Here is a 23,800-nt window from a genome sequence, read left to right as displayed (position 1 = left end):
ATGAAACCATCCGTGTTATTTCAGCGCAATACGGTTGAAATAAACTCAAATTTCTATTTAGAAACTTTGAAAACGAGGGGTTAAAATATGTGACTACCTTACCTCACTGTCAGGCTGTCCTTTGCTCCAGTTTTCCACTTTGGACTTTGAACGGCAATTGTTCATCACGGCCATAATCCCTCGTATTAATTAACTTGTATTTGTTTATTGCATAAACCGCTGAAAGTCTGACCCAAAAGACTAATCTCCGCCGTAATACAGAAAGCCAGTTGAGCTTTTCTGTAGGAATACGTTATATTATATTTGGTAATGTGTGTTAACATGATTGTGTCAACCTCTTGAACGTTTGTTTTCAAAATACAAAGGCAGTTTACAGAATGATGTCCTTTGCTCCAGTTTTCCACTTTGGGCCGTTCAGTCTCTCTGCAACAGTTACATATTTCGGTTTATAAAAGTTTCCTCTTGTCTCCACAGTGAACGGCAATTGGCCATCACGGCCATAATCCCTCGTGTTAATTATCTTGTATTTGTTTATTCCATAAACCGCTGAAAGTCTGACCCAAAAGACTAATCTGCGCCGTAATACGCGTTTCTGTCGGAATACGTTGATAAAATATCATGTCAAAAGGAAATTTTACATTGAGCCTTTAGGCTATATTTGGTAATGTGTGTTAACATGATTGTGTCAACCCCTTGAACGTTTGTTTTCAAAATACAAAGGCAGTTTACAGAATGATAAAGGGAAATAACAATATGGGATACATTTCATTGACCACAGCTTTGTCTTGACTGGTCTCTTTTCTGATTGGACGATCACAGTTACGCTCGGTCTGGCCAATCAGGAAGTAGCTAGGTGTATATAAGGCCGCTTTCGACCCCATATTTGTACTTTTCTCTCGAACTCAACGACAGAAGAAACGCGAAAAATGTCTGGAAGAGGTAAAACCGGAGGCAAAGCCAGAGCGAAGGCCAAGACCCGCTCCTCTCGTGCCGGGCTCCAGTTCCCCGTCGGCCGTGTCCACAGGCTGCTCCGCAAAGGGAACTACGCTCAGCGGGTCGGCGCCGGAGCTCCGGTGTATCTGGCGGCCGTGCTGGAGTACCTGACCGCTGAGATCCTGGAGCTGGCTGGAAACGCTGCCCGCGACAACAAGAAGACCCGTATCATCCCCCGCCATCTGCAGCTGGCCGTCCGCAACGACGAGGAGCTCAACAAGCTGCTGGGCGGAGTGACCATCGCTCAGGGCGGCGTGCTGCCCAACATCCAGGCCGTCCTGCTGCCCAAGAAGACCGAGAAGCCCGCCAAGAAGTAAATACCCGGAACCGGCTTCAACCAAACCAACAACGGCTCTTTTAAGAGCCACACACATCCAACTAAAGACAAATCCTTGTATTTCCATGATTCTATGTATATAATGAATCAACCTGTAGCTTATCCTAAAACAATTTAAGGATTCTCTTTCAGGGAAGGCATATTTAACTAATGAGCACACTTTACAAGATTCAATCCCACTTGTTCTCTGTCCTGCAATTTTTTAAAAGTTCAGTTAATGGATAACAATTTTATATGTGTATATGTATGTATATGTGTATGCACGCACACAAGATCCCTTTACATACTGCTGTGAATTAACTATTAAATGCAATGAGTCACCACACTAATGACATGGTAATTCTGCAGCTTGTGAGCACACTCGCACAATAAGTGTATTTAAGATGTGATTGACTTATACTTCAGAATATATAGCCTAAATTATAGGGAATTCAACATTACGAGGCAATTATACATGATCACTTGAGCTAGCATCAAATCCAATGCAAATTGCATATGCCCGATCTGTAGCCTACATAAAATCGTTACTGTGTAAATGGTTTCTGCCATTATACTTTTACAGTACAGTGTCCCACGTATTTCTCCTTGTTCAACCTTCTCAATAGCAGTGGTGTCTTTCATAACCAGCATAAGCAGAATATTTATGAAGCTACCCAGGTTAGCAAGGTTTCCTTTTAATAGTTAATTAGAAAATAGCGTCTCAGCACTATTTCTGTTCTTGTGTCTATTTCATTAATACCTGTTTGTTTATATTATATGAACACGTGGGAAATAGTATGGTTTCAGGACTGTTGCTCAGTTAGGGTTTTGTATGTGGCTCTTAAAAGAGCCGTTGTGTTTTTAAGAGCAGTAAGGTGACTTTAAGCTATCTTGCCTCGGTTACGGCGGGCCAGCTGGATGTCTTTGTCATGATTGTCATGTAAATAATCAGGACTTTTAGCGTGTATAGAGCCAGAGTATATATATATATGTATATATATATACATACATATATGCACTATTAAATACAATGAGTCACCACATATAAATAACATGTTGATACAGCTTGCGAGCACACTCGCACAAGTGAATTTAAGATGTGATTGACTTATACTTATTTTCAGAATATTTGTATAGCCTAAATATAGGGAGTTCAACACTCCTGATCAGTGCAGTAATGCAGGATCAATCACTAGAACCAGCATCATAAAGACATCCAATGCAAACTGCATATGCCCGATCTGTAGCCTACAGAATATAGTTTTTAGTGTCCCACGTATTTTTCCTTGTTAAACTTTTTCAGTAGCAGTAGGCTAGGGTTACTTTAATAACCAGCATAGCATTGTTAAGCAAAGTATTAATGAAGCTACCCAGGATAGTAAATTAGGAAATAGCGTCTCAGCACTATTGCGGTTATTTTTTGTGTCTAAATCATTAATAGCTTTCGGTTTATAATATATGAACATGTGTGAGACCGTGTGGTTTCAGGACTGTTGCTCGGTTAGATTTTGTATGTGGCTCTTAAAAGAGCCGTTGTGTTTAGAGCAGCATGGTGAGTTTAAGCCCTCTCTCCGCGGATACGGCGGGCCAGCTGGATGTCTTTGGGCATGATGGTGACCCTCTTGGCGTGGATGGCGCACAGGTTGGTGTCCTCGAACAGGCCGACCAGGTAAGCCTCGCTGGCCTCCTGCAGAGCCATGACGGCGGAGCTCTGGAAGCGCAGGTCGGTCTTGAAGTCCTGAGCGATCTCCCTCACCAGGCGCTGGAAGGGCAGCTTGCGGATCAGCAGCTCGGTGGACTTCTGGTAGCGACGGATCTCTCTCAGAGCCACGGTACCGGGCCTGTAACGGTGAGGCTTCTTCACTCCACCGGTGGCCGGGGCGCTCTTACGGGCAGCCTTGGTGGCCAGTTGCTTCCTGGGAGCTTTTCCTCCGGTGGATTTACGGGCGGTCTGCTTGGTTCTGGCCATTTTAGCTTCTCAGTTTTCTCTGTGTTCACAGCTCAGGAAATAATACTTATCGGAGTGAACAGCGGCTTTATAAAGGAACTGCCGGAGCAAGGGCAGCGCTGATTGGTCCAGACCGGGAGACACGTGGTCTGGAGCTGATTAACTATTGGACAAAATGAATTCAAATGTAGACACTCACACAGCAGCTGGTTAGCTAACGGCTGCTGTCTCAACAATGGCACATGTATTTTTTATTCTTATGGTTAACGTTTCCTGCTCGTCGTCTAGATTTAACACTTCAAAGTAAAATCGAGTTACTGTTTGATTGTCATTGTGATGTCAGAACATTATTTGTCTGAGTTGATGTTGAAAACAACTAATGCAATATTTCTTTAACATAACACATCTGGTTAGTTACACTGTCACCCAGTTCATCCACGTTATAGGAGATATAGAAGGACTTTATTATGTCTTTTGTTAAGTAGCCACAGCCTAAGTCAACTAACCTGTTCAGTTCATCTTTATTTATTTCAACTGCTCTTTCTTGAAACAGTTTGTGGTTTTCATGTAGATCTTCATATCTGCAATATCCCTGCTTCACTGTCCCTCCAATTTTCAAAATAAGTTGGATGCAGATCATTCAGATAATAAGATCTTTCCTGTTGGAATAATCTTAATTTTTCTCTGAGATATAAAGACCACAGACCACTGCTTCTGGAAATCTTTATTTTCTCATCTTAAAACAACTTGTTCAAGCTTTTAATTTGTAATTTTTTGTCTTGTTTGTTAGAGCTGAAAACAAACGGCTTCCATTTCTCTTTTGTGATGAATTGATTTTTTTTATCTGGGTTATTGTATCTATTTTTTCTGAATCAGATTCAGCTTTATTTGCCAGGTATGACGACACATACGAGGAATTTAGCTTTGGATTATACAATGTGCTATATATAGACTATAAACAGAGACAGTATAGACAGGTTGAGGCAGCAGTGCAATAAAGAGTGCGAAGTGTGCAGGAGTGAATTATTTTATGATAAATTATTATTTTAATTATGGAGCATAGTGCAAAGGAGTATTAATATATGAAGTATTATATTACAATATGAACAGCTCTGAAACAGCTAAGGGTGAGAATGAGCAAGACGTCTGTATCTGTGTAATATGTGTGTAACGCTGTTCTGTTTGTATATTTTGTATATATTTTATTATTTGTGTGTATAGGACCCCCTAGAAAATGAGATGCTACATGTTAAGGGTCTACCCTTCCAGCTAAAAAGATTTACAGGTAGATTTATGAACAAATGTAAGTTAAGAGGAGACAGTGTTACTCTCTTCTTGTGTGTTAGCGCCATCCTGTGGCGGTCAGAGGACAAAGCACTGAGAGACCATTTCCTTTTCCTCTCACATGTGCCAAAATGATGCAGGGTAATACTGAGATTACTACTAGGCTACTACAGCTTCTGAGGAGATATCACTTCACAACTAACATAATCTAACCTCCACTAAATCAGATTTTTAAACCACTAAAAAAAATCCTTTGATAGACTGCATTTAAATCTATGGATATTGATCTTATTATGATATTGCAGGGCTACTATCACAGAATTGGAAATATCTCTACTGTATAGGAGTCCTAACCCTAATACTTCAACTAATGGGGGATAATGCAAACTTTACTATTCACTAGCATATTTCATGTAGATCAAAATGCTTTAATAAAATAAATAATAGAAAAACAGTGGAAGCAGATGATAATGTTGTAGGAAATCAGCTTTTTGGTGAATGTGTGGTGGCTCTTAAAAGAGCCTTTTGGTGCACGGAGTGCAGGTTAAAGAACCACTTTACTTCTTGGACTTCTTCGCTGCAGCTTTCTTTGCCGGAGCTTTCTTCACAGGGGTCTTCTTCTTTGCGACCTTCTTAGGGGCAGCCTTCTTGGGGGTAGACTTTACTGCTGGCTTTTTGGCAGCTTTCTTCACAGGAGACTTCTTCGCTGCCGGTTTCTTGGCTGCTGGTTTCTTGGCGGCGGTTTTCTTGACTGCAGTCTTCTTCACAGCGGTTTTCTTAGCGGCGGTTTTCTTCTGCGGGGACTTGGCAGCGGGCTTCTTCACCTTAACGGGAGTCTTCTTGACCGCTTTGGCGGCTTTAGGCTGAGCCTTGGGGAGCTTGAAGGACCCGGATGCACCGATCCCTTTATTCTGGACCAGCTTTCCGTCGGTCACCAGCTTCTTCACGGCGGTGTTGATGCGTTTGTTGGACTTCTCCAGGTCGATGCCTTTGGTGGCCAACGTCTTTTTGATAGCGGGAAGCGACGTGCCTTTACGATCCTTGGCCTCAGTCACGGCGTCGAGGATGAGCTTCGGGAGGGAGGGTCCGTCACTCTTGGCCCGGGGAGCTGCCTTCTTCTTGGGGGCCTTGGCCGGGGCTTTCACCGCGGGAACTGCTGGAGCTTCTTCCGCCATGTCTGTGTCTTTCTCTGTCGCGTTAACAGTCTGCTGTGTTCCCAGTCTGGCAGGAGGCGGAACTTATAAAGCCCATGAGAACCGTGGAGAGTCAACTCACAGCCGTTCCGCTGCCCTGCTGAAAATGTGGCGACACTTTGTGTTTTCTCTTCCACAATTTGGGCATAAAAATCATAGAAGAAAAATGATTTCAAACACAATAGTTATGATAGTGGTGAGCAAACCTTCTCCCCTTCACACTGAGCTCATGTTTGGCGACGAGGACTCGTTTATTTGATTCCAGGAGGCTTCAAACCTCTCGGATAAACGGTCATTTTGGACTACTCGCAGCGAGTTTTCTTCACATTTTGACTTAACAAATGTCTAAAAGTGATGTGTATTAAATGTCACAGTGATGTTCCAGTAAGCAGAGACATGTGAGGCTACAATAAAAGAGAAATAGCTGCATTCATGTGTTTTATGTAGTTTAAATTGGGGAAGTTGTCAGTGGTGGTTAACACACCGGGTGCTGGGTGTGAATCTAGGCGATTATCTGACACAGGTTTATCCGCTGGCATTGATCCTTAACATGATGGATTTGACATGATGGGCCTCCAAACACAGGTTCATAGTCCTATCTTCTGCTGTACACAACCCTGACTAAGTGATATCACTGCAACCAGCTATAGTTGCCTCGAAATCTTTTTGTACTATGATCTGGTCCCTGTTATTCATAATATGCCTAGCTAGTCAATTTGTACGTTTTATACATATGCAAAGAAATGTGGGATTGGAAAAAAATTTGACATGACAAATAACATGAAAGCTGTAGGCTATTTATAAACTAGTTTTGCTTAAACAAAAAGTCTTTATAATGAAGTTTGTCAAGATAATTACTTTGTATCTCAAAATAATGACTTACTTTCTCCAAATAATGAGAAGAAGTAAAGATTAAAATGCAATCCATTTACATTCTCTCTATATGAAGGCAGAGTTTAAGGAACTGAATAAACCCTAAATAAATAATTATGGAGGCAATGTTTGTTGGCCGAAGGTGGTGATTAGTGTGCATTTTAAATAAAGTTATGCACAAATTATTTTTAAAGCACCCTCATGAATTGAAATGCCTTTGAAAAGGGCTGTGGCTCTTTAAAATTGCTGGTCTGACAGCAAGTTTACTTTGAGCTTGTGTAGCTGAATAAGTGAAAACACTAAAGTTGCCTAAGTCTTCTTAGTTGCCTAAATGTAAATTTGCCTAAATGTAAAGTCTACAAGTAATAGAACAAAGTAAGGTTAAGACACAAAGCACTGAAGCAATGATAAAGACCATGTAACATTGCAGATTATAATCATAAAAGCTCAACTGTATACGGTGTAATAAAAACAGGTACAACATTTATAAAAATTTGTATTATTTACAATTAGGAAAGATAATACACACATTACATAATAGCACAAATGTTAGGCAAAAATAAAGTATAGAATAGAAAACTAATGTATAAACAATAAGTGAAAACATTCTTGGATATTTTGTATCCAAACACACGACTGAATGTAACGTTGCTCTCTAAGAAGTAGTGTGATGGCTCTTAAAAGAGCCGTTGGTTTAGTAGATTACAGCAGTGGGAGGTCTACTTGGAGCTGGTGTACTTGGTGACGGCCTTGGTGCCCTCAGACATGGCATGCTTTGCCAGCTATTGAGTAAAAACAAAATAGTAGCCTAAATGTAAAGTCTACAATAAGTAATAGAACCAAGTATGACACAAAAGCAAAGATTGCCCATTATATTATACGCAATAAGAAGTATTGCACATTATGGAGATTACAATAGGCTTGTTTCTTTATTGTACATGTACAAACGAATAGTGACAACATTCATACGTACTTTTTTTTATATAAACATGATTAAATGAAACTGTGCTTTGTTAGAAGAAGTGTGTTACTCTTTTAGTACAGGGGTATCAAACTCAATTGCACTAAGGGCCACAGTGGAAAAAGAGAATCACACCAAGGGCCAGACATGTAGAGTTTATTGACGTGCTTTTATTTCATCCAAAGAGTTAAATATCTTTGATTCAATTATTGAATCACTTTTCACTTACAGTTTGGTCCACATACATTTTATTGCTGACACAAAAAGTCAGCAATAAAAAGTTCCAAAGCCATCCTAGCATTTAGCAAATCATTCTGGGGGAATTTCTGAGTCACAAAACCATGTTGACCATTTGTGTACTTTGCTGTGGAATAATATTGTCAAGTCTATGGTGTAATAGAACTGTAAGACACAAAGCAATAACACCGACAGTAATAGTGCCCATGATTACAGAAATATTAAGGGGACTTTCACTACATCCAAAAAAAAAAAAAAAAAAAAAAAAAAAAAAACAGGTGACAACATTCATGGATAGCTTAAAAAATGGCATGATTGACTGAAACTATGCTCTTAGAAGTGTGGCTCTTAATAAATGAGCTGTAGGTTTTGTAGATTACAGCACTTGAACAGTTTACCTGGAGCTTGTGTACTTTGCTCCCAATAATAGCATGGTAACTTAATGTCCATGTAGTAATACAACTGTAAGCCACCAAGCAATAATGACAGTAATAGTGCCATGATTGTGAAGATTTTAAGAGACTTCCACAAGTGACAATATTCATGGATATTTACAAAATAAACAGCAATGATTGAATGAAACTTTGCTCTCTTAGAAGGCTTTTAAAAGAGCCGTGTTGATCTGACAGCAGGTTTACTTTGAGGTGGTGTACCTGTTCAAAGCTATAGAGTAAAAGCACTATGGTTGCCTAAATCTAAAGTCTACAAGTACAAGAACTAAGTACATAGAACAAAGTGAATCTGAGACACACAGCAATGATGAAGACCAAGTAACATTGCCCATTATAACACAATTTTAAGTAGTACATTTGTGGAGGTTACAAGAGCTTTTTCTTATTGGAAAGTCAACTTCAATGTCAATTCTGCAGTATGGGCCAGACAATTGAAATTATAATTCTGACCCAGTGGGAAAAAAAAAAAAAAGGCAGGTACAAGTATAAAGACAGCTTAATGTATACATGGAATATAATGAGTTACTTAATATTAACAAACAAAAATTTAAAAACTGCAAATTTAAAAAAGGTAAAGACAAAGACCATGGAAATCTAATAAACCATAGCCTACTTTGAATCCAAAAACATGATTAATTGAAACGTTGCTCTTTAAGAAGAAGTGCGTGGCTCTTAAAAGAGCCGTTGTTTTGGTGAATTACATCAGCGGGATGTTTACTTGGAGCTGGTGTACTTGGTGACGGCCTTGGTGCCCTCAGACACGGCGTGCTTGGCCAGCTCCCCGGGCAGCAGCAGCCTCACGGCGGTCTGGATCTCACGGGAAGTGATGGTGGAGCGCTTGTTGTAGTGAGCCAGACGGGAGGCCTCACCGGCGATGCGCTCAAAGATATCGCTCACAAACGAGTTCATGATGCCCATGGCCTTTGAGGAGATACCGGTGTCGGGGTGGACCTGCTTCAGCACCTTGTACACGTAGATGGCGTAGCTCTCCTTCCTGCTCTTTCTCCTCTTCTTGCCACCCTTGGCGGCGGTCTTAGTCACGGCTTTCTTGGAGCCCTTCTTGGGCGCTTTCACGGTGGCTTCTGCTGGCATGTTTGTTTCGGATCGAGAGTTCTGAAACAGATAACCAAAACGCTCCCCCCGGACGCCTTTTTATGTGCACTTTATGCAAATGAGACTGTGCTGTTGCTCGCACAGGATTGGCTGAGCTTTGTGAGTGAGACTGAGCATGCGCCAACACAAAGTAACCGTCCCAGAGCCGTTAGGAGAGTTTTAACGGCTCTGAACAGTCCTAAAGCTGATATTATTTTAGATATCAGACTTGTAACTTGATATAATGAATGATGTTTAATAGTGTGATTCTAATGGCCAAACAATGTATCCATGGAACTAGATTCACTGTTTCCAAACCACTTTTTGTATAGTTTAGGAAAACATGCACACTTTGATTTCTGAATAGACCTCTATTTTATATCTTGATGAGTTTTCTTTTTTTAACTTTCTCGTGGTGTATGCCCAGGTAAAAAAGTGGTATACTTTAGTGTATTAGAAATATGAATGAAGTACATGAAGTATAAAACAAGTATGCTTCTACTTGTTGTGCTTTATTTAAAGAGTATTTAATATGTACTTTTTAAAAGTATACTTCAAAATAGATGTAATTAAGTTTAACTTCAGAGTCCAAAAAGTAAGTATACTAATTTACCAGTAATCAAATAATTTTTTAAATGTACTTTTTGAAAGTGTACTTTTTTGTTAATGTTTTTTAAATTGTATAGAAGTTTATTTTTTTTTAAGTGTATTAAATTTGACATACTTAGAGTGGCAATTCAGTGTAGTTATGGGAAGTATATTTTTTGGAAATTAATTGTTAGTATACTTTTTTAAAGTGTACTATGATCTCACTTCATTAGAAGTGTGACTTCTGTACACTTTAGACAGTACACTCCAAAATAAGTGTATTTTTAGTGGCATATCAGAGTACTTGCATAAAATATGTTAAAATACAAAAATGTATTGTGGTAACTTAGTGTACACTTATAGTAAGTACACTTATTTTTAATACAGAGTCAGTATAATTTTTGAAAGTGTACACTAATTTCACTTCATCAGTAGTGTAATCTTAGTACACTGTAAACAAAGTGCACTAAATATTAGTGTACTTTTATTAGCATATCAAAGTACACTGAAAAAATGGGAAATGGGTCTTTGAATTTACAAAAATTAATTTAGAATATGCTACACAATTCATTTATATTCCTTTCAAGAACATGGTTCAATCATGTAGACTTCAGGTGTTTTTGTATAGATTCCTTCTGCGTTGATTGAAATTGATTGAATTGAACATTTTAAATGATCGAATTAAGTTTGGTCACCACCGGAAATGGTATATTTGAATCAAATGGCGCCAGGAAGTGTAGGTGGCACTTCCCGGGCACTGACACCAACAGTTTATATACTGTCTATGCTGCCAACACAGGCAAACTGTTTCAACAAGGACATCGCCAAAACAAGAAGAATGTGAAGAAGAATGTTGAGCATGTGTTGACTGCGTGCAGGATTAATTCTACAGCAGCCATGTGTTGTCACCTTCACGAAAAAGTAAGTTAACATCAATCAAAGTGATTTTGTTCATGTTCATAATGTTTTTGTACTGCATGCAACGGTTATAAAGTCCGTTCACTTGTTTGTGCATTCTATAAATATATCGGTTTTCTTGTAACCAAGTTAGCTAATAATACCATCACTAACTAGTAACTACTTAGTTTAGCATTAATAATTGTGTTTCTCCCCCTGACGGTCCCGCTCCTAACAACGGTATTTCAATGTAGCTAACGTAATGTTAATGGCAGCCGGTGAAGAGGAGCCAGTCAGCCTCAGTCAGAGTGTTAAGTGGTCGGGTTTAGTTCTCAACATTTAGATTACATTGATGCTGTTGTAACGTTTTTTTTTGTTACGTTTTATGTAACAAAAACAACCTCCGTCGAGTTGTTTGGGCATAACGTTATATGTTGGTTTGCTAATAGCTAAGGTTAGCTAGCTAAGACCACAGGCTTACAAGTTCAATGCAACGTCAGGTAAGAACGAACAAGTGTTGTAGCTAAAGCTGTCGGTTATTCAGTTACAGACTGTGTGTGTGTGTGTGTGTGTGTGTGTGTGTGTGTGTGTGTGTGTGTGTGTGTGTGTGTGTGTGTGTGTATGTGGTGGGTGTGTGTGTGCTGACATGAAAATGTATCATGGCAACTAACGTTAGCACAGTGTATGGGAACTCTTTGTTTACCATGTCATTTTCCTAAATCTCTCTCCACTTCTGCACACTAAAGAAGCCCTCCATAAATCATTAAGTTTTCATATAAATGAAGCAGCGTTTTTAAGGTCGGACTCAAACTGGATTTTTAGCCCACCTTTGTGTCTTTGTTGTGTGCTTTCTTTTGTGTGGTCTTTTAATTATTGAGTCCATGTGCTTGGTTCACCTCACTGATTCTAAATGTTTTCTTTCATAGGATCCTATTTGAACAGTATATACAATCAAATGCTTTATAGTGATAAGTGCTGTCATATTTGTTTTTTCTTTGTATATTTCCTAAAATAATTGAAAGTTACAGATGGAAACATTTATTTGTTTCTCAATTGTTTACAAATGAAAATGGACCTACTCTCACAGATATCACCAATTTAAACTTTAACAGTATCAGAAACAGTAAAACACCAACTGGTTGTTTAGTGTTATTTCTTTTTTTGAAAAACATTAAGATTTTAGAATTGTGGAAAGGTTATGTAATGTTATAGGTTATATTTTACATACCACAATTTATTGGCAAGAACGGCAAGGCCCAACGTCTACTTATTTTTCATCTTTCTCCTACTATATTCATCTTTTTGTCTCAGTTTGAACCTTTCCTCTATTTATTTTCTTACTTATCTTCATATTTGTATTTTTCTTTGTCTTTACTGTCAATCTCTTTCCTACGTGTTTGGAGTTGACAGCAAGGCTAGTACCTTTGTAGTAACCATGTTGTAATATTCTTAGAGAAATATGTACCCATATGACAGTGTACACCAGTAGTTGACTTCAAAGTGTAGTGTGTTCAAAAAAAACAATGCAATCCACATGTTTATTTATGTTTATTACAGTTAATAATAATTAAATAATCTAAGTACTACTAAGTGTGGTAAAGCCACATATTTTTGCAATCTGCACTTTAGTTTGTGTGATTTGTTTCTGACTTCCAATGAACGTTTACACCAGGCTTGGTCAGTGCTCAATATACTACTGTGATTGAAGTAGTTAAATAAAAGATGTCATTCATATAAATTCATGCATCACCTAATTTCATCATCACATCCAGACCTGGCCTCCAGGAAATAACCGTTTGTTTAATCTATCTAATCTTGTGTTGTTCATACTGTATTACTTGTCTTTGTTTAATAATACAGAAGACAAAGAGCTTAAAAAATTATTGCATATTAAATTGCCATCACAATATTTGTGGAAAAAAATCACAATTAGATTATTTTCTAAAATCGTTAGCCCTACTTACTACTCCCTCATGATTTAATACTTGTGTATTTGTTTCTCGATTGGTCTTATTGACTGCCCTTTTTCTTTTCTTTTTTTAACAGGGCATGGATGAAGACGCCATCAACGAGGCCACTGAAGAAACCAGTGTTGGGATTTATGTTCTTAAAGAACATGCTTCAAGTGATGAACCAGGGGACATTGGTATTGTCCTTGAAGGCATCAAGATGTTGCAAGATCTTTATAATGTAGCATTACCTGTTGCTACGCTGTTTGGACTAATGTACAGTATGCCCTGAACTTCAGCTACCCTGCTCGCCTTCGATCCAAAAGATTTGCATGGAGCTTGATGGAGGGAAACTTACCAACAAAGCACTTGCTCTAAAAAACAGGATCTAAAAAACAAGCTCTTCCAGTGAAAGGGCCAGAGAGACTGCGCCGTCAACCAAACAGCGTAGTTGTCCCTAAAGGCATCGTTGGTATGGCTGTACTCTTTGGACTAGTTTTTTTTGTTTGAATTAACTGGACAGGATTTGCATGGAGCTGCATGGAAATAACCTTTTGCAAACCAAGCAAAAGTTTTCTCTCTAGAAAACAGACTCCTTTAAAGACCAACAGGCATCTTTGGTACCGCTATACCAGATGGAATTTTTTTTTTTACACAGGGTTAAAAAATGTTGTGCACAATTTAAAGGGTAACTTCGGGTTTTTCAACTTGGACCCTATGTTCCTCTGTTGTTGTTACTAATGGGAACAACAATCTTTGACATTGGTCCAGTATGAAGCGAGTAGGCCTGTCACGATAACAAGTTTTGCTGGACGATAAATTGTCCCAGAAATTATTGTGTTAAACCATAATCGTGTCGTCCTGAGACCATTTTCATCTAATAGAACGATAAGGGCATAATAATGCAGGTACACTTTTTCAAAGAGCAATAAACTTTTATTTCTAAGGAATTCTTAACACTAGCACTGGAAGACATCGTCCACAGCGGCGTATGTCCGAGCACGGCGGATATCGCTCATATTCTTTCTTTTTTTTTTCTCTCTTTTTTCTATGATGTATAGGTTGTAATTGAACTTCACTTGTATGATAGCAGTATGAACAAAATATACTTAAACGCAACTGTAAGTTGCGCTGCAATGCCTTTTTAAGTGTATTTCAATAAGAATGGCAATGTCACGCTCTGGACGGGGCAGGACACAAAAGCAGAACACAGATTGAGTTCAACAATACAACTGTTTATTGGAAAATGAATAATGTGGATGGGGCTCCGTCGTGGAGGTTATGGGAGCCAGTATGAGTAGGTTGGAGCTCAGCAGAAGTACAAACGGCTGGCGAGGACAGTCGGAAACAGGCTGGGGGTCCAGAGGCACGGAGGGCAAGGCAGAGGTCGGCACGAGGAGTCCAAACAGAAGATCCAGTTGAGGAGGGAACAAAAGCAGTGACCGGTGGTGGAGGGTGAACGGCGTCTAGGAGGCGGAACAGAAAATACAATGAGGAAAAGAAAAGGCAAAAACTACGGGAAAACTCAGGATAATGACAAGAACTGTAGATTGCTAAATAATGCACAGGAACGCAAGAGGTAGTTACGTGGCTGAGACAATTATCTGGCAGGGACTGAAGGCCGACCTCTCCCTGATATAGGGAGAGTGGCAATCAGCCCCAGGCGTGGACTGGAGCAGGTGTGGAAGATGAGCAGTGATTGCAGCAGCCTTGGTGCCGGGGTGCCTTCACTGGAAGTGGGGATTCAGGGCACTGAGGGACAAAAAGAGACTGACGGATACAAACAACACAGACACAAAAGGGCAGAGGCAAGGGAGACACACAAAAGGGAAGGGGAGACAGCTCAGGGAGGAGGGGCCCTGACAGGCAATGCAATTGTACTGTAAGTGTGCTTAATTGCTCATGAATCTTGATTTTCATTAGTGTATTTTAGTGCACTTGAATTTAAAAAAAAGTTGTTCCATTTTAGTATACTATTTACACTTGAAGTGTATTCAAATAGATGTTAAGTTGAAGTTAATACATAATTGAATACACTTAACTATACTTGGATTTGACGAAAATAGTAAACAATTTAGAAAATATACTTAGCACACTTTATTAAAGTATATTTTTAATAGATTTTTTTTGTTTTTTTTGGTTACTTTGCAGATAAACTCCCATTACAACAGGGACACCTTTTTATTGTGCTATGATAAGGGTTTATAAAAGACAAGACTTTATCATGGGGTGCGTTGAGGTCGGCCTTTGCAACAACTGAAGTGTTTTACGGGTTGTCAAATAATCTAACAAGTTTAACTAACTGTCAATATAAAAAAAAAACTGAATAACTGATCCTAAACACACAGAACAGAGCTGCAGTCTTTGATTTAATCAAAAAAATAGTTTGATGTAGAACGGTGACCATATTGAGAGGGAAATGCATTGTAGCCTATTCACGTTATGTTTCTACATAATAGTCAAGGATCTGACTTGATGCTGCGAGGTTTGATACAAACATCAGATTTAACCACGTTGTTAACATAACCGGCAATGCAATAATTCAGGTTTTTTATATTTTCAGAACACAATGGATGTACGATCGCATTATTTAGGACTGAGGAATTGTGTGTGGCTCTTAAAAGAGCCGTTGTGTTGTCGTCAGATCGTTGTTTAACCTCCGAAGCCGTACAGAGTGCGGCCCTGTCTCGTCAGAGCGTACACCACATCCATGGCGGTCACAGTCTTCCTCTTGGCGTGCTCGGTGTAAGTGACGGCGTCACGGATGACGTTCTCCAGGAACACCTTGAGCACACCGCGGGTCTCCTCGTAGATCAGACCGGAGATACGCTTCACTCCCCCGCGGCGAGCCAGCCGGCGGATGGCGGGTTTGGTGATGCCCTGGATGTTATCACGGAGAACTTTACGGTGACGCTTGGCGCCTCCTTTACCGAGTCCCTTCCCGCCTTTTCTTTTTTTTTTTTTTTTTTTTTTTTACTTTTATTACATTTTACAAGATTACAGTTTATACACCAAACATCACAACATACAAAACAATGTTTTTTTTTTCTCCAAAATTACAAATTATACGTTAAATATCACAATATAAGAGAAAACAAATACCAGAGACAATTGTGCAAATTGGGCTATTAAAAGTGTGTACAGTGCAAATAGTCTTTCATAAAGTGCATTCCGAGTCTTCATAAAGTGCATTCAGAGTCTTCATAAAGTGCTGTAGTTCACAAAGTAAGAGAGCTCCAAGGAAGGAGCGGTTTTCTGTCCATTGTTTTTCTTCTTCTGAGCTCAGCGATCACTTGTTTGCACACTTAATCACTGCTTATGAAAATCTGTTGTATAGTCATACAACATCTAGTTTTCCAAAGCTTAGAACAGACAATACATATGATTAATTTTACCAGTTCCTTTTGCTTCTCTGGTAGAGGTTTGTCAACAATACAGTACATGATAGATTTATATGAAAGATCAATATTTACACCATACATTCCCAATTTGTCCCAGACCTCTTTAGCCCTATAACAGTCCATTAATAAATGCTGCTGTGTCTCATCTTCATTACAATTAAGCATGGGACAATTTTTTGTTTTTACATAGCAACTCCAAGAAACAGTAGCTCTAACAGCGAGTCTATTTACAGACATCAGCCATCTCATGTCACGGATACTCTCTGAAAGGTTTTTATAATTTAAAAATTTCAGGAACTGGGTTCCTTCGTTATGTGTTAAATTTTTCCATCCATCCATCCATCTTCGTCCGCTTATCCGGTGTCGGGTCGCGGGGAGCAGCTCCAGCAGGGGACCCCAAACTTCCCTTTCCCGAGCAACATTAACCAGCTCCGACTGGGGATCCCGAGGCGTTCCCAGGCCAGGTTGGAGATATAATCCCTCCACCTAGTCCTGGGTCTTCCCGAGGCCTCCTCCCAGCTGGACGTGCCTGGAACACCTCCCTAGGGAGGCGCCCAGGGGCATCCTTACCAGATGCCCGAACCACCTCAACTGGCTCCTTTCGACGCAAAGCAGCAGCGGCTCTCCCGAGCTCCTCACGGATGAGTGAGCTTCTCACCCTATCTCTAAGGGAGACGCCAGCCACCCTCCTGAGGAAACCCATTTCAGCCGCTTGTACCCTGGATCTTTTTCTTTTTCATGACCCAGCCTTCATGACCATAGGTGAGGGTAGGAACGAAAACTTAGATCGAGAGCTTTGCCTTCTGGCTAAGCTCTCTTTTCGTCCAACGGTGCGATAGATTGAATGCAATACCAATTCTCCGGCCAATCTCCCGCCTCCATTGTCCCCTCACTCGCGAACACAACCCCAAGATACTTGAACTCCTTCACTTGGGGTAAGGACTCATTCCCTAAGAAGGCATTCCATCGGTTTCCTGCTGAGAACCATGGCCTCAGATTTAGAGGTGCTGATCCTCATCCCAACCGCTTCACACTCGGTTGCGAACCCACATCCAGTGAGTGCTGAAGGTCGCAATGATGCCATCAGGACCACATCATCTGCAAAGAGCAGCGATGAGATCCCCAGCCCACCAAACTGCAACCCCTCCCCACCCCGACTACGCCTCGATATCCTGTCCATAAATACTAAAACAGGATTGGTGACAAAGCGCAGCCCTGGCGGAGGCCAACCCTCACCTGAAAAGAGTCCGACTTAAAGAACCCGGACACAGCTCTCGCTTTGGTTGTACAGAGATTGGATGGCCCTGAGAAGAGACCCCTCACCCCATACTCCCGTGCACCTCCCACAGTATCTCCCGGGGACCCGGTCATCGCCTTCTCCAAATCCAAAAACACATGTAGACCGGTTGGGCATACTCCCAGGCTCCCCAGGATCCTTCTGGTCCGTTGTTCCAAATCCGCATTGTTCCTCCTCAACCCGAGGTTCGACTATTGGCCGAACCCTCCTTTCCAGCACCTTGGAGTAGACTTTACCAGGGAGGCTGAGAAGTGTGATACCCCTATAATTGGCACACACCCTCTGGTCCCCCTTTTTAAAAAGGGAACCACCACCCCAGTCTGCCACTCCTTTGGCACCGTCCCCAGACTTCCACGCAATGTTGAAAAGGCGTGTCAACCAGGACAGCCCCTCCACACCCAGAGCCTTGAGCATTTCTGGACGGATCTCATCAATCCCGGGGCTTTGCCACTGTGTAGTTGTTTGACTACATCAGTGACTTCCGCCTGGGAAATCGGCGACAATCCCCCATTATCCTCCAGCTCTGCCTCTAACATAGAGGGCGATTAGTCTTCAGGAGTTCTGCAAAGTGCTCCTTCCACCGCCCTATTACCTCCTCAGTTGAGGTCAATCCTTACTGTACACAGCTTGGATGGTTCCCCGCTTCCCCCCTCCTGAGGTGGCAGTTTTCCAGAAGCTTTGGTGCCGAGTGTCTTCTCCAAACTTCTCCCAAAGCAGCCCTTAGACCCTGCACTGCCTCCGAGTCCTCCGGGATAACATATCCCGAAAGACTTAATTTTCCCCTGACCACCGTTGTCCACCACGGTGTTTGGGTTACCGCCCCTTGAGGCACCTAAGACCCTAAGACCACAGCTCCTCGTTTCAGCAATGGAAACTTTGAACATTGTCCACAATGCCCCCAGCCTCCACAGGATGCAGAAAAGCTTTGAGTTGAAAGTCTGTTGGACAAGACGTTCCCATCCCGCAATTGGGCTTACCAGGTTGTCCAGAGTCTTCCCCACCCTCTGACCAACTCACCACCAGATGGTGATCCTCTGCCCCTCTCTTCAATTTGGCCTCAGATCCGATTATGAAATCCTTGACCTTTAGGTACACTTATAGCATCCCCATTATGTTCGAACATGGTGTTCATATAGACAATCCATGACTAGCACAGAAGTCCAACAACAAACAACCACTTGGTTTAGATCAGGGAGGCCGTTCCTCCCAATCACGCCTCCAGGTGTCTCCATCATTGCCCACGTCCCCCAGCAGAACAATGGACCCCCACTGGAGCCCCATGCAGGACTCCAGTCAAGGTCTCCAAGAAGGCCGAATACCCGAACTCCTGTTTGGTGCATATGCACAAACAACAGTCAGAGTTTTCCCCCAACCCGACCCTCTCGTCCACTGGGGTAAACCAACACAGCTCAGCCGGGGACTTGTGAGTATCCCCACACCCGCCGGACACCCTGGGCAACTCTCCAACCCCTATCCAGGAGTATGGTTCCAGAACCAAGACTGTGCGTGGAGGTTTACCTCCCGCACCAGTTCCTCCCTTCCCCACAGAGAGGTGACGCCCACCCCCCAGAGCCAGCGCCTGCTGCCCGGGTCTGGTCCGCCGAGGCCCCTGACCTTCACTGCCACCCATGTGGCATCGCACCCGAAACGGTTCCTCCCACAGGTGGTGGGCCCATGGGATGGAGAGGGAGTTGCCAGGAAACCCGCCACCAGGCGCCGGGCCGACGTGGGCCTGGCTCCAGACGGGGCCCCGGCTTCCTCCGGGCAGGGTCACTCCATCTCTGCTTAGCTTTTTCATTGGGGTTTTAAATTTTTATAATTAATATATCCACCATATTTATAATCATTAATTTTTTTTAAAATCATTTTACTTGGGAGGCCATTCCAGTCAATTTTAAGATCTACATATTCATACATAAAATCACCGTAGATAAGGTTGTACTCTGGACCTTGTTTGGCTCTCCCTCTCCGTTTCCTCCACTTGGAGCGATCTCCGGTCCAGAGAGCATTCCTGGAGATGGCTGCTGACATGTTTTTAATAAAGGCTATGTACAATTTAATTCTCATATCTACTGCACCTAAACCCCCATATTCCTTACTTTTATACATGATTTCTCTTTTTGTTACTTCCCCGGTTGTACCCCAAACTAAGTTTACACACTGTTTATTTAATTGAATTATCATTTTGTGAGATGGAGGAAAGATATTGGCTAAAAACAGGAGTTTGGATAAGATGAAAGTTTTAACGATATTCACTCTTGATTTATAATTGGTGTTTTTATTTTCCCATTTTTTAACTTCTTCTTTAACTTCACATAGTTTATTTTCCCAGTTTTTTTCACTACAGTCTTGATTACAAATGGTCAGGCCCAAGATTTTAATTTCATCCTTTACTTTTATGTTGATATCACGTTTGTTACTTTCAACTCCGATCCAAACTCCCTCTGTCTTATCCTGATTTAATTTAGCTCCTGAAGCCAGTTCATATAAGTTTAGGTGATTAGTTAAGACATCCATCTCCATCTGATTTTTAATAACAACATCATCTGCGTAGGCCATGGCAGCGATTTTGGGCGCAAGGCCAACCCGAGTACCAGATATAAGACTATCTGTATTAATAGTTTTAATAAGGGGGCTGATTGCCAGGACATATAGAGCGGCACTAAGAGGGCAGCCCTGTTTCACGCCTCTCTCTACATTAAAAGGTTCTGTTAAAACACCATTTACATTAATACACACACTAGACTTAACATACAGACATCTGATCAAATGGATAAAACTTTCAGGGAAGCCATAAGACTTCATTACAGTCCACAAATACTCTCTAGAAATATAATCAAAGGCTTTTTTTTGGTCCAGCCCGATTATATAGAAGTCTTTTTTATCAGGTTTATTTATCATTTCTCTCAATATACAAAGGTTATCCCACATCAAACGGCCTTTAATGGCACACGTTTGTTCTTTTTCTATAATTTCATCTAATATCTTATTTATTATATTCATAATTACTTTAGCTAATATTTTATAATCAGTATTCATTATGGTCAGATGTCTGTAGCTATTTATGTCGTTTTCATCCCCTTTCTTATATAATAAACACATTACATATTACAAATATTTGCACAGCCACTATCTATTTCTATATTTTTATACGCTTCTGTACATAGTTCTCTGATCACTTGCCTTTTCTGCTTTTCATCACACACTACATCACCATTCTGTTTCTTTATAGATTTAATAAATTTACTTTGAGTTTGCCGTTGTCCAGCATTAAGAGTATGTATTAGATTTCCTCTATTATCTGTATTTGTTTGTTTATAAAAGTTATACAATATTTCGTTATTAAAATTATCAATTTGTGTTTTTAATTCCGACATGTTTTCATCATCTGAATTTGACCTTTTCTTCATCTGTTTTAAGTTAACGTATTTTTCCATTAAACCTTTATATTTTTAATCTTATTTATTTCTCTACATTTAAATCTGAAGAAATCTTTTAGTCTTAGTTTTAATAATTCCCACAATTCGACATTAGATTTAGTTAAACATTTTAATTGTAAGATTTAATGAATTTCTTGTTTTAATTCTATTCATAAATCTGAATCCTTAAGGCACTGAGTATTTAACTTCCAGAAGCCTCTTTTTTTCTGAGGATTCGGATGACAAGACGGTTGTAACAATTAAATGATCAGAGAAGTCATTTATGACTGTACCATAATGCTTGATTTTAAAATGTTTAGAAACATAAATTCGGTCAATTCGAGTCTTTGTCTTGTGGTCATAGCGGGTGAATTGGACCCCGAGAGGATAGACACACGTCTATTAATTTAGCTTCACCACATATTTCTTTTAAAAGCTTACCTTCCCTTAGTAGTTTAAAAACATTGGGACTAACTATATCATTTTTATCCGTGACTGTATTAAAATCACCACGCAGAATAACTTTATAGCCTACTGTTAAAAGCTCTATCAGGAGCAGTGTACACATTAATGACACGGTATTTTTCACCCCTATAATAACAGTCAATCATAAGAAGTCTACCTGGGATTAAATCTCCTCTTCGCCTTTTCCTCTTCCTGACATTTTTCAGTTCAGTCGATGAAACGAATGAAGACAACGTTCCCCAACCGGCTGTATTTACATCTTATCTGCGGACGTAAGAGAGGACATGTTACCAACACAGGCAGACTGCGCAGGCGTCAACACAAATCAACACAAGTTACTGCTTTGTTTATATTTCACATAGGCCTACAGCCTTATTTTTGCCGATGTTATTAATAATTTATTAATAATTTCTCCCCAATCTGGAATCACGACCCTGCTGGAACATGTCCAGTCGTGTAGTTTTGGGGTTAAAAACCCTTAATGGAGATTTATAACGGTGGGAACTGCCGCTTCACTCTGTTATAGTCTGCAGCTGGGAGTGTTGACGCCTGCGCAGTAGGCCCACATTGTTCCCGCATTATAGTTTTTCAGAACAACAAAGCGTTTTTCTTCCTTTTTGGTCATTATTTATAGATGTACTTTAACGATATTTCATGTGGTACTGCCACAGTAGTTGCTATTTTAGTTTTATACTTTTAAGTATTTAGAGCCTCATGTAGGGAGAGCCGGGACGATTGAAACATTCCAGTTTTCTCCGAGTGCATTGATGACAGACAGACTTCCTTAGGTCAAAACATAGATCATGTTAACCTCCTTCTATCAGCCAAATATCTTCCTGTTATTTCCTTTTATCACGGAGTTACAGGCGATAAACGAGTTTTGATGGTCAAAAGTAAACTTCATTAGGTTACATTTTTCGAGGGTTTTTCATTAAAAGGTTCGACAACGTGCTTATTCAGTAGACCATTTAGTGTTCTCCACAATCCCAGACTTTCATATCGCATGATTATTTACATGGAAAGCACAACAGGTTATAATGGCATATGTCTATGTCGGGAAGGTTGAAACAGCTGTTTCAACTGTCACCGACCTGGCTGTAACTCCATGTATTTTAAGTAAATGCTCAAATATCGGTGTTTATACAATAATGTATGCAGGGGAGACATGGAAAAGCAGTTTTATAAAGATGAAAATATATTTGGGCCCCACCAGGTAGGGGGTCGAGTTTTCCCATGTTATCCTATGGAGACTGATGGGCTGCGGGTCGTTAAGGGCACTTATTTGGATGTGCAGTGACCTAACCCACGTAAAAACCTAGTGAAACGACATTTTACACAATAGAAACATTATATAAATGGGAAGACGTAGGCTACTATTCTAGCTATACAAATGGCAGAATCATCCACAGTGCATATTTCAAAAACCGCTTAATACACACTTCAAGGTGACGGCAATGAGTTGTTAACAGATATTCACAAAGACGTATAGCCCAGCAACAATCTATCTAAAATAACACCTTTTGGGAGTGCCATTCATGATATGTAGTAAAATATTTAAGTTGTGGGAAGTTTATATATCTTAAACTGTATGTTTCATTCGTCCCCCATGCTGTTTTTTTTTAAACATTACACACGCCCCACTTTTGCTGTAATAATTCCTGAACGGTTTTGTTCAAAGCTGAAAATGCAACTGTATTTGACAGATGACATGTGTAGGTTTCTAGTGACAACATATTAGCTTTCAGTGAGATACGATCGCTTTGCAAATTACATTTAATTAAGTGTTTCAACTGTCCCGGCTCTCCCCCTACCTGACTTTGTTTGCATTTATAATATCAAGTATGGCAAGAAGGTAAAATAACTGAAATCATTGTGATCCTGTCCAAGGTTCATTGTTGCTGTAATGAAGTCACTTGTAATGCACTGTTCAACACAAGATGGCAGCAGTGAGATAACATAACGGTGAGCTGAACCAGACTCCATTGAGTCATTTTACTTCTCAGAACAGGAGTTTCTGGTCTGCTGATTAATTTTAATTTCCTTGTAAATTAATTTTGGTTAAAAAAAAAAAAAAAAAAAAAAAAAAAAAATCAGAATTCTGTTTGACACAAAAGTCTTTTTCTAGTTTAGTTTGTCTGCCTGTATAATAATGTGATGAATACATGGACCTTATATACCTGGCCTTTGGCTTAAATGTATTCTTATTCAACTTTGTCATTGTGCACGTCACAATGACAGCAACGAAATGTAAATGCAATGCAAGTAAATCTCCAGGCTGTCCTGCTGCCCAAGAAGCCCACCAAGAAGTAAAGACCTGGAACTAACTTCGACCAAACCAGCAACAACGGCTCTTTTAAGAGCCGCACACACATCGAACTAAAGAGAAATCCTTATTTACCATTTGTCTCTTGTGTGTGCGGTAAGTGAGCCTATCA

The 23,800-nt window shown here is 40.3% G+C and overlaps 5 protein-coding genes and 1 long non-coding RNA gene across 6 annotated transcripts in view; 1 reads left to right on the top strand and 5 right to left on the bottom strand.

The window, feature by feature from the left end:
* The window catches only part of LOC114566874 (histone H2A), a 14,011-nt gene extending 12,374 nt beyond the window's left edge, over nucleotides 1-1,637 (top strand). Inside the window, exon 2 of the mRNA XM_028595701.1 lies at nucleotides 940-1,637. Coding sequence (XP_028451502.1) covers nucleotides 940-1,310 — 371 coding nt within the window. The 3' untranslated portion in view covers nucleotides 1,311-1,637. The remainder of the gene's footprint in view (nucleotides 1-939) is intronic.
* Nucleotides 1,638-2,865: 1,228 nt separating this feature from the next.
* On the bottom strand, nucleotides 2,866-3,296 carry LOC114566439 (histone H3). Its single transcript, XM_028594910.1, has one exon. It carries the CDS (start codon nucleotides 3,276-3,278, stop codon nucleotides 2,868-2,870), a length of 411 nt encoding a protein of 136 aa, XP_028450711.1. The 5' UTR covers nucleotides 3,279-3,296; the 3' UTR covers nucleotides 2,866-2,867.
* Nucleotides 3,297-5,044: 1,748 nt separating this feature from the next.
* Nucleotides 5,045-5,738, bottom strand: LOC114566436 (histone H1-like). Its single transcript, XM_028594907.1, has one exon. It carries the CDS (start codon nucleotides 5,714-5,716, stop codon nucleotides 5,099-5,101), a length of 618 nt encoding a protein of 205 aa, XP_028450708.1. The 5' UTR covers nucleotides 5,717-5,738; the 3' UTR covers nucleotides 5,045-5,098.
* A 3,090-nt stretch (nucleotides 5,739-8,828) lies between these two features.
* On the bottom strand, nucleotides 8,829-9,363 carry LOC114566448 (histone H2B). Its single transcript, XM_028594919.1, has one exon. It carries the CDS (start codon nucleotides 9,347-9,349, stop codon nucleotides 8,972-8,974), a length of 378 nt encoding a protein of 125 aa, XP_028450720.1. The 5' UTR covers nucleotides 9,350-9,363; the 3' UTR covers nucleotides 8,829-8,971.
* Nucleotides 9,364-14,002: 4,639 nt separating this feature from the next.
* Nucleotides 14,003-14,793, bottom strand: LOC114566461 (uncharacterized). Its single transcript, XR_003694064.1, has 2 exons — nucleotides 14,371-14,793; nucleotides 14,003-14,249 (listed from the first exon to the last, which is right to left on the bottom strand). It is a non-coding gene; the product is annotated as an uncharacterized LOC114566461 (long non-coding RNA).
* Nucleotides 14,794-14,939: 146 nt separating this feature from the next.
* Nucleotides 14,940-21,577, bottom strand: LOC114566452 (histone H4). Its single transcript, XM_028594924.1, has 2 exons — nucleotides 21,546-21,577; nucleotides 14,940-15,728 (listed from the first exon to the last, which is right to left on the bottom strand). The coding sequence occupies exons 1-2, from the start codon at nucleotides 21,562-21,564 to the stop codon at nucleotides 15,436-15,438; spliced, it is 312 nt and encodes a 103-aa protein (XP_028450725.1). The 5' UTR covers nucleotides 21,565-21,577; the 3' UTR covers nucleotides 14,940-15,435.
* Nucleotides 21,578-23,800: the final 2,223 nt, after the last annotated feature.

This window comes from Perca flavescens, chromosome 13, assembly GCF_004354835.1.
Source record: "Perca flavescens isolate YP-PL-M2 chromosome 13, PFLA_1.0, whole genome shotgun sequence".
In the NCBI taxonomy this organism is placed as follows: Eukaryota; Metazoa; Chordata; class Actinopteri; order Perciformes; family Percidae; genus Perca; species Perca flavescens.
Note: the sequence above shows the minus strand (reverse complement) of the source record. Positions and strands in the feature narration are given on the sequence as shown.

What these genes read in the sequence shown, in the direction of transcription:
- LOC114566439 (XM_028594910.1), bottom strand. Translation starts at nt 3,278, where the DNA reads ATGGCCAGAACCAAGCAGACCGCCCGTAAATCCACCGGAGGAAAAGCT.
- LOC114566436 (XM_028594907.1), bottom strand. Translation starts at nt 5,716, where the DNA reads ATGGCGGAAGAAGCTCCAGCAGTTCCCGCGGTGAAAGCCCCGGCCAAG.
- LOC114566448 (XM_028594919.1), bottom strand. Translation starts at nt 9,349, where the DNA reads ATGCCAGCAGAAGCCACCGTGAAAGCGCCCAAGAAGGGCTCCAAGAAA.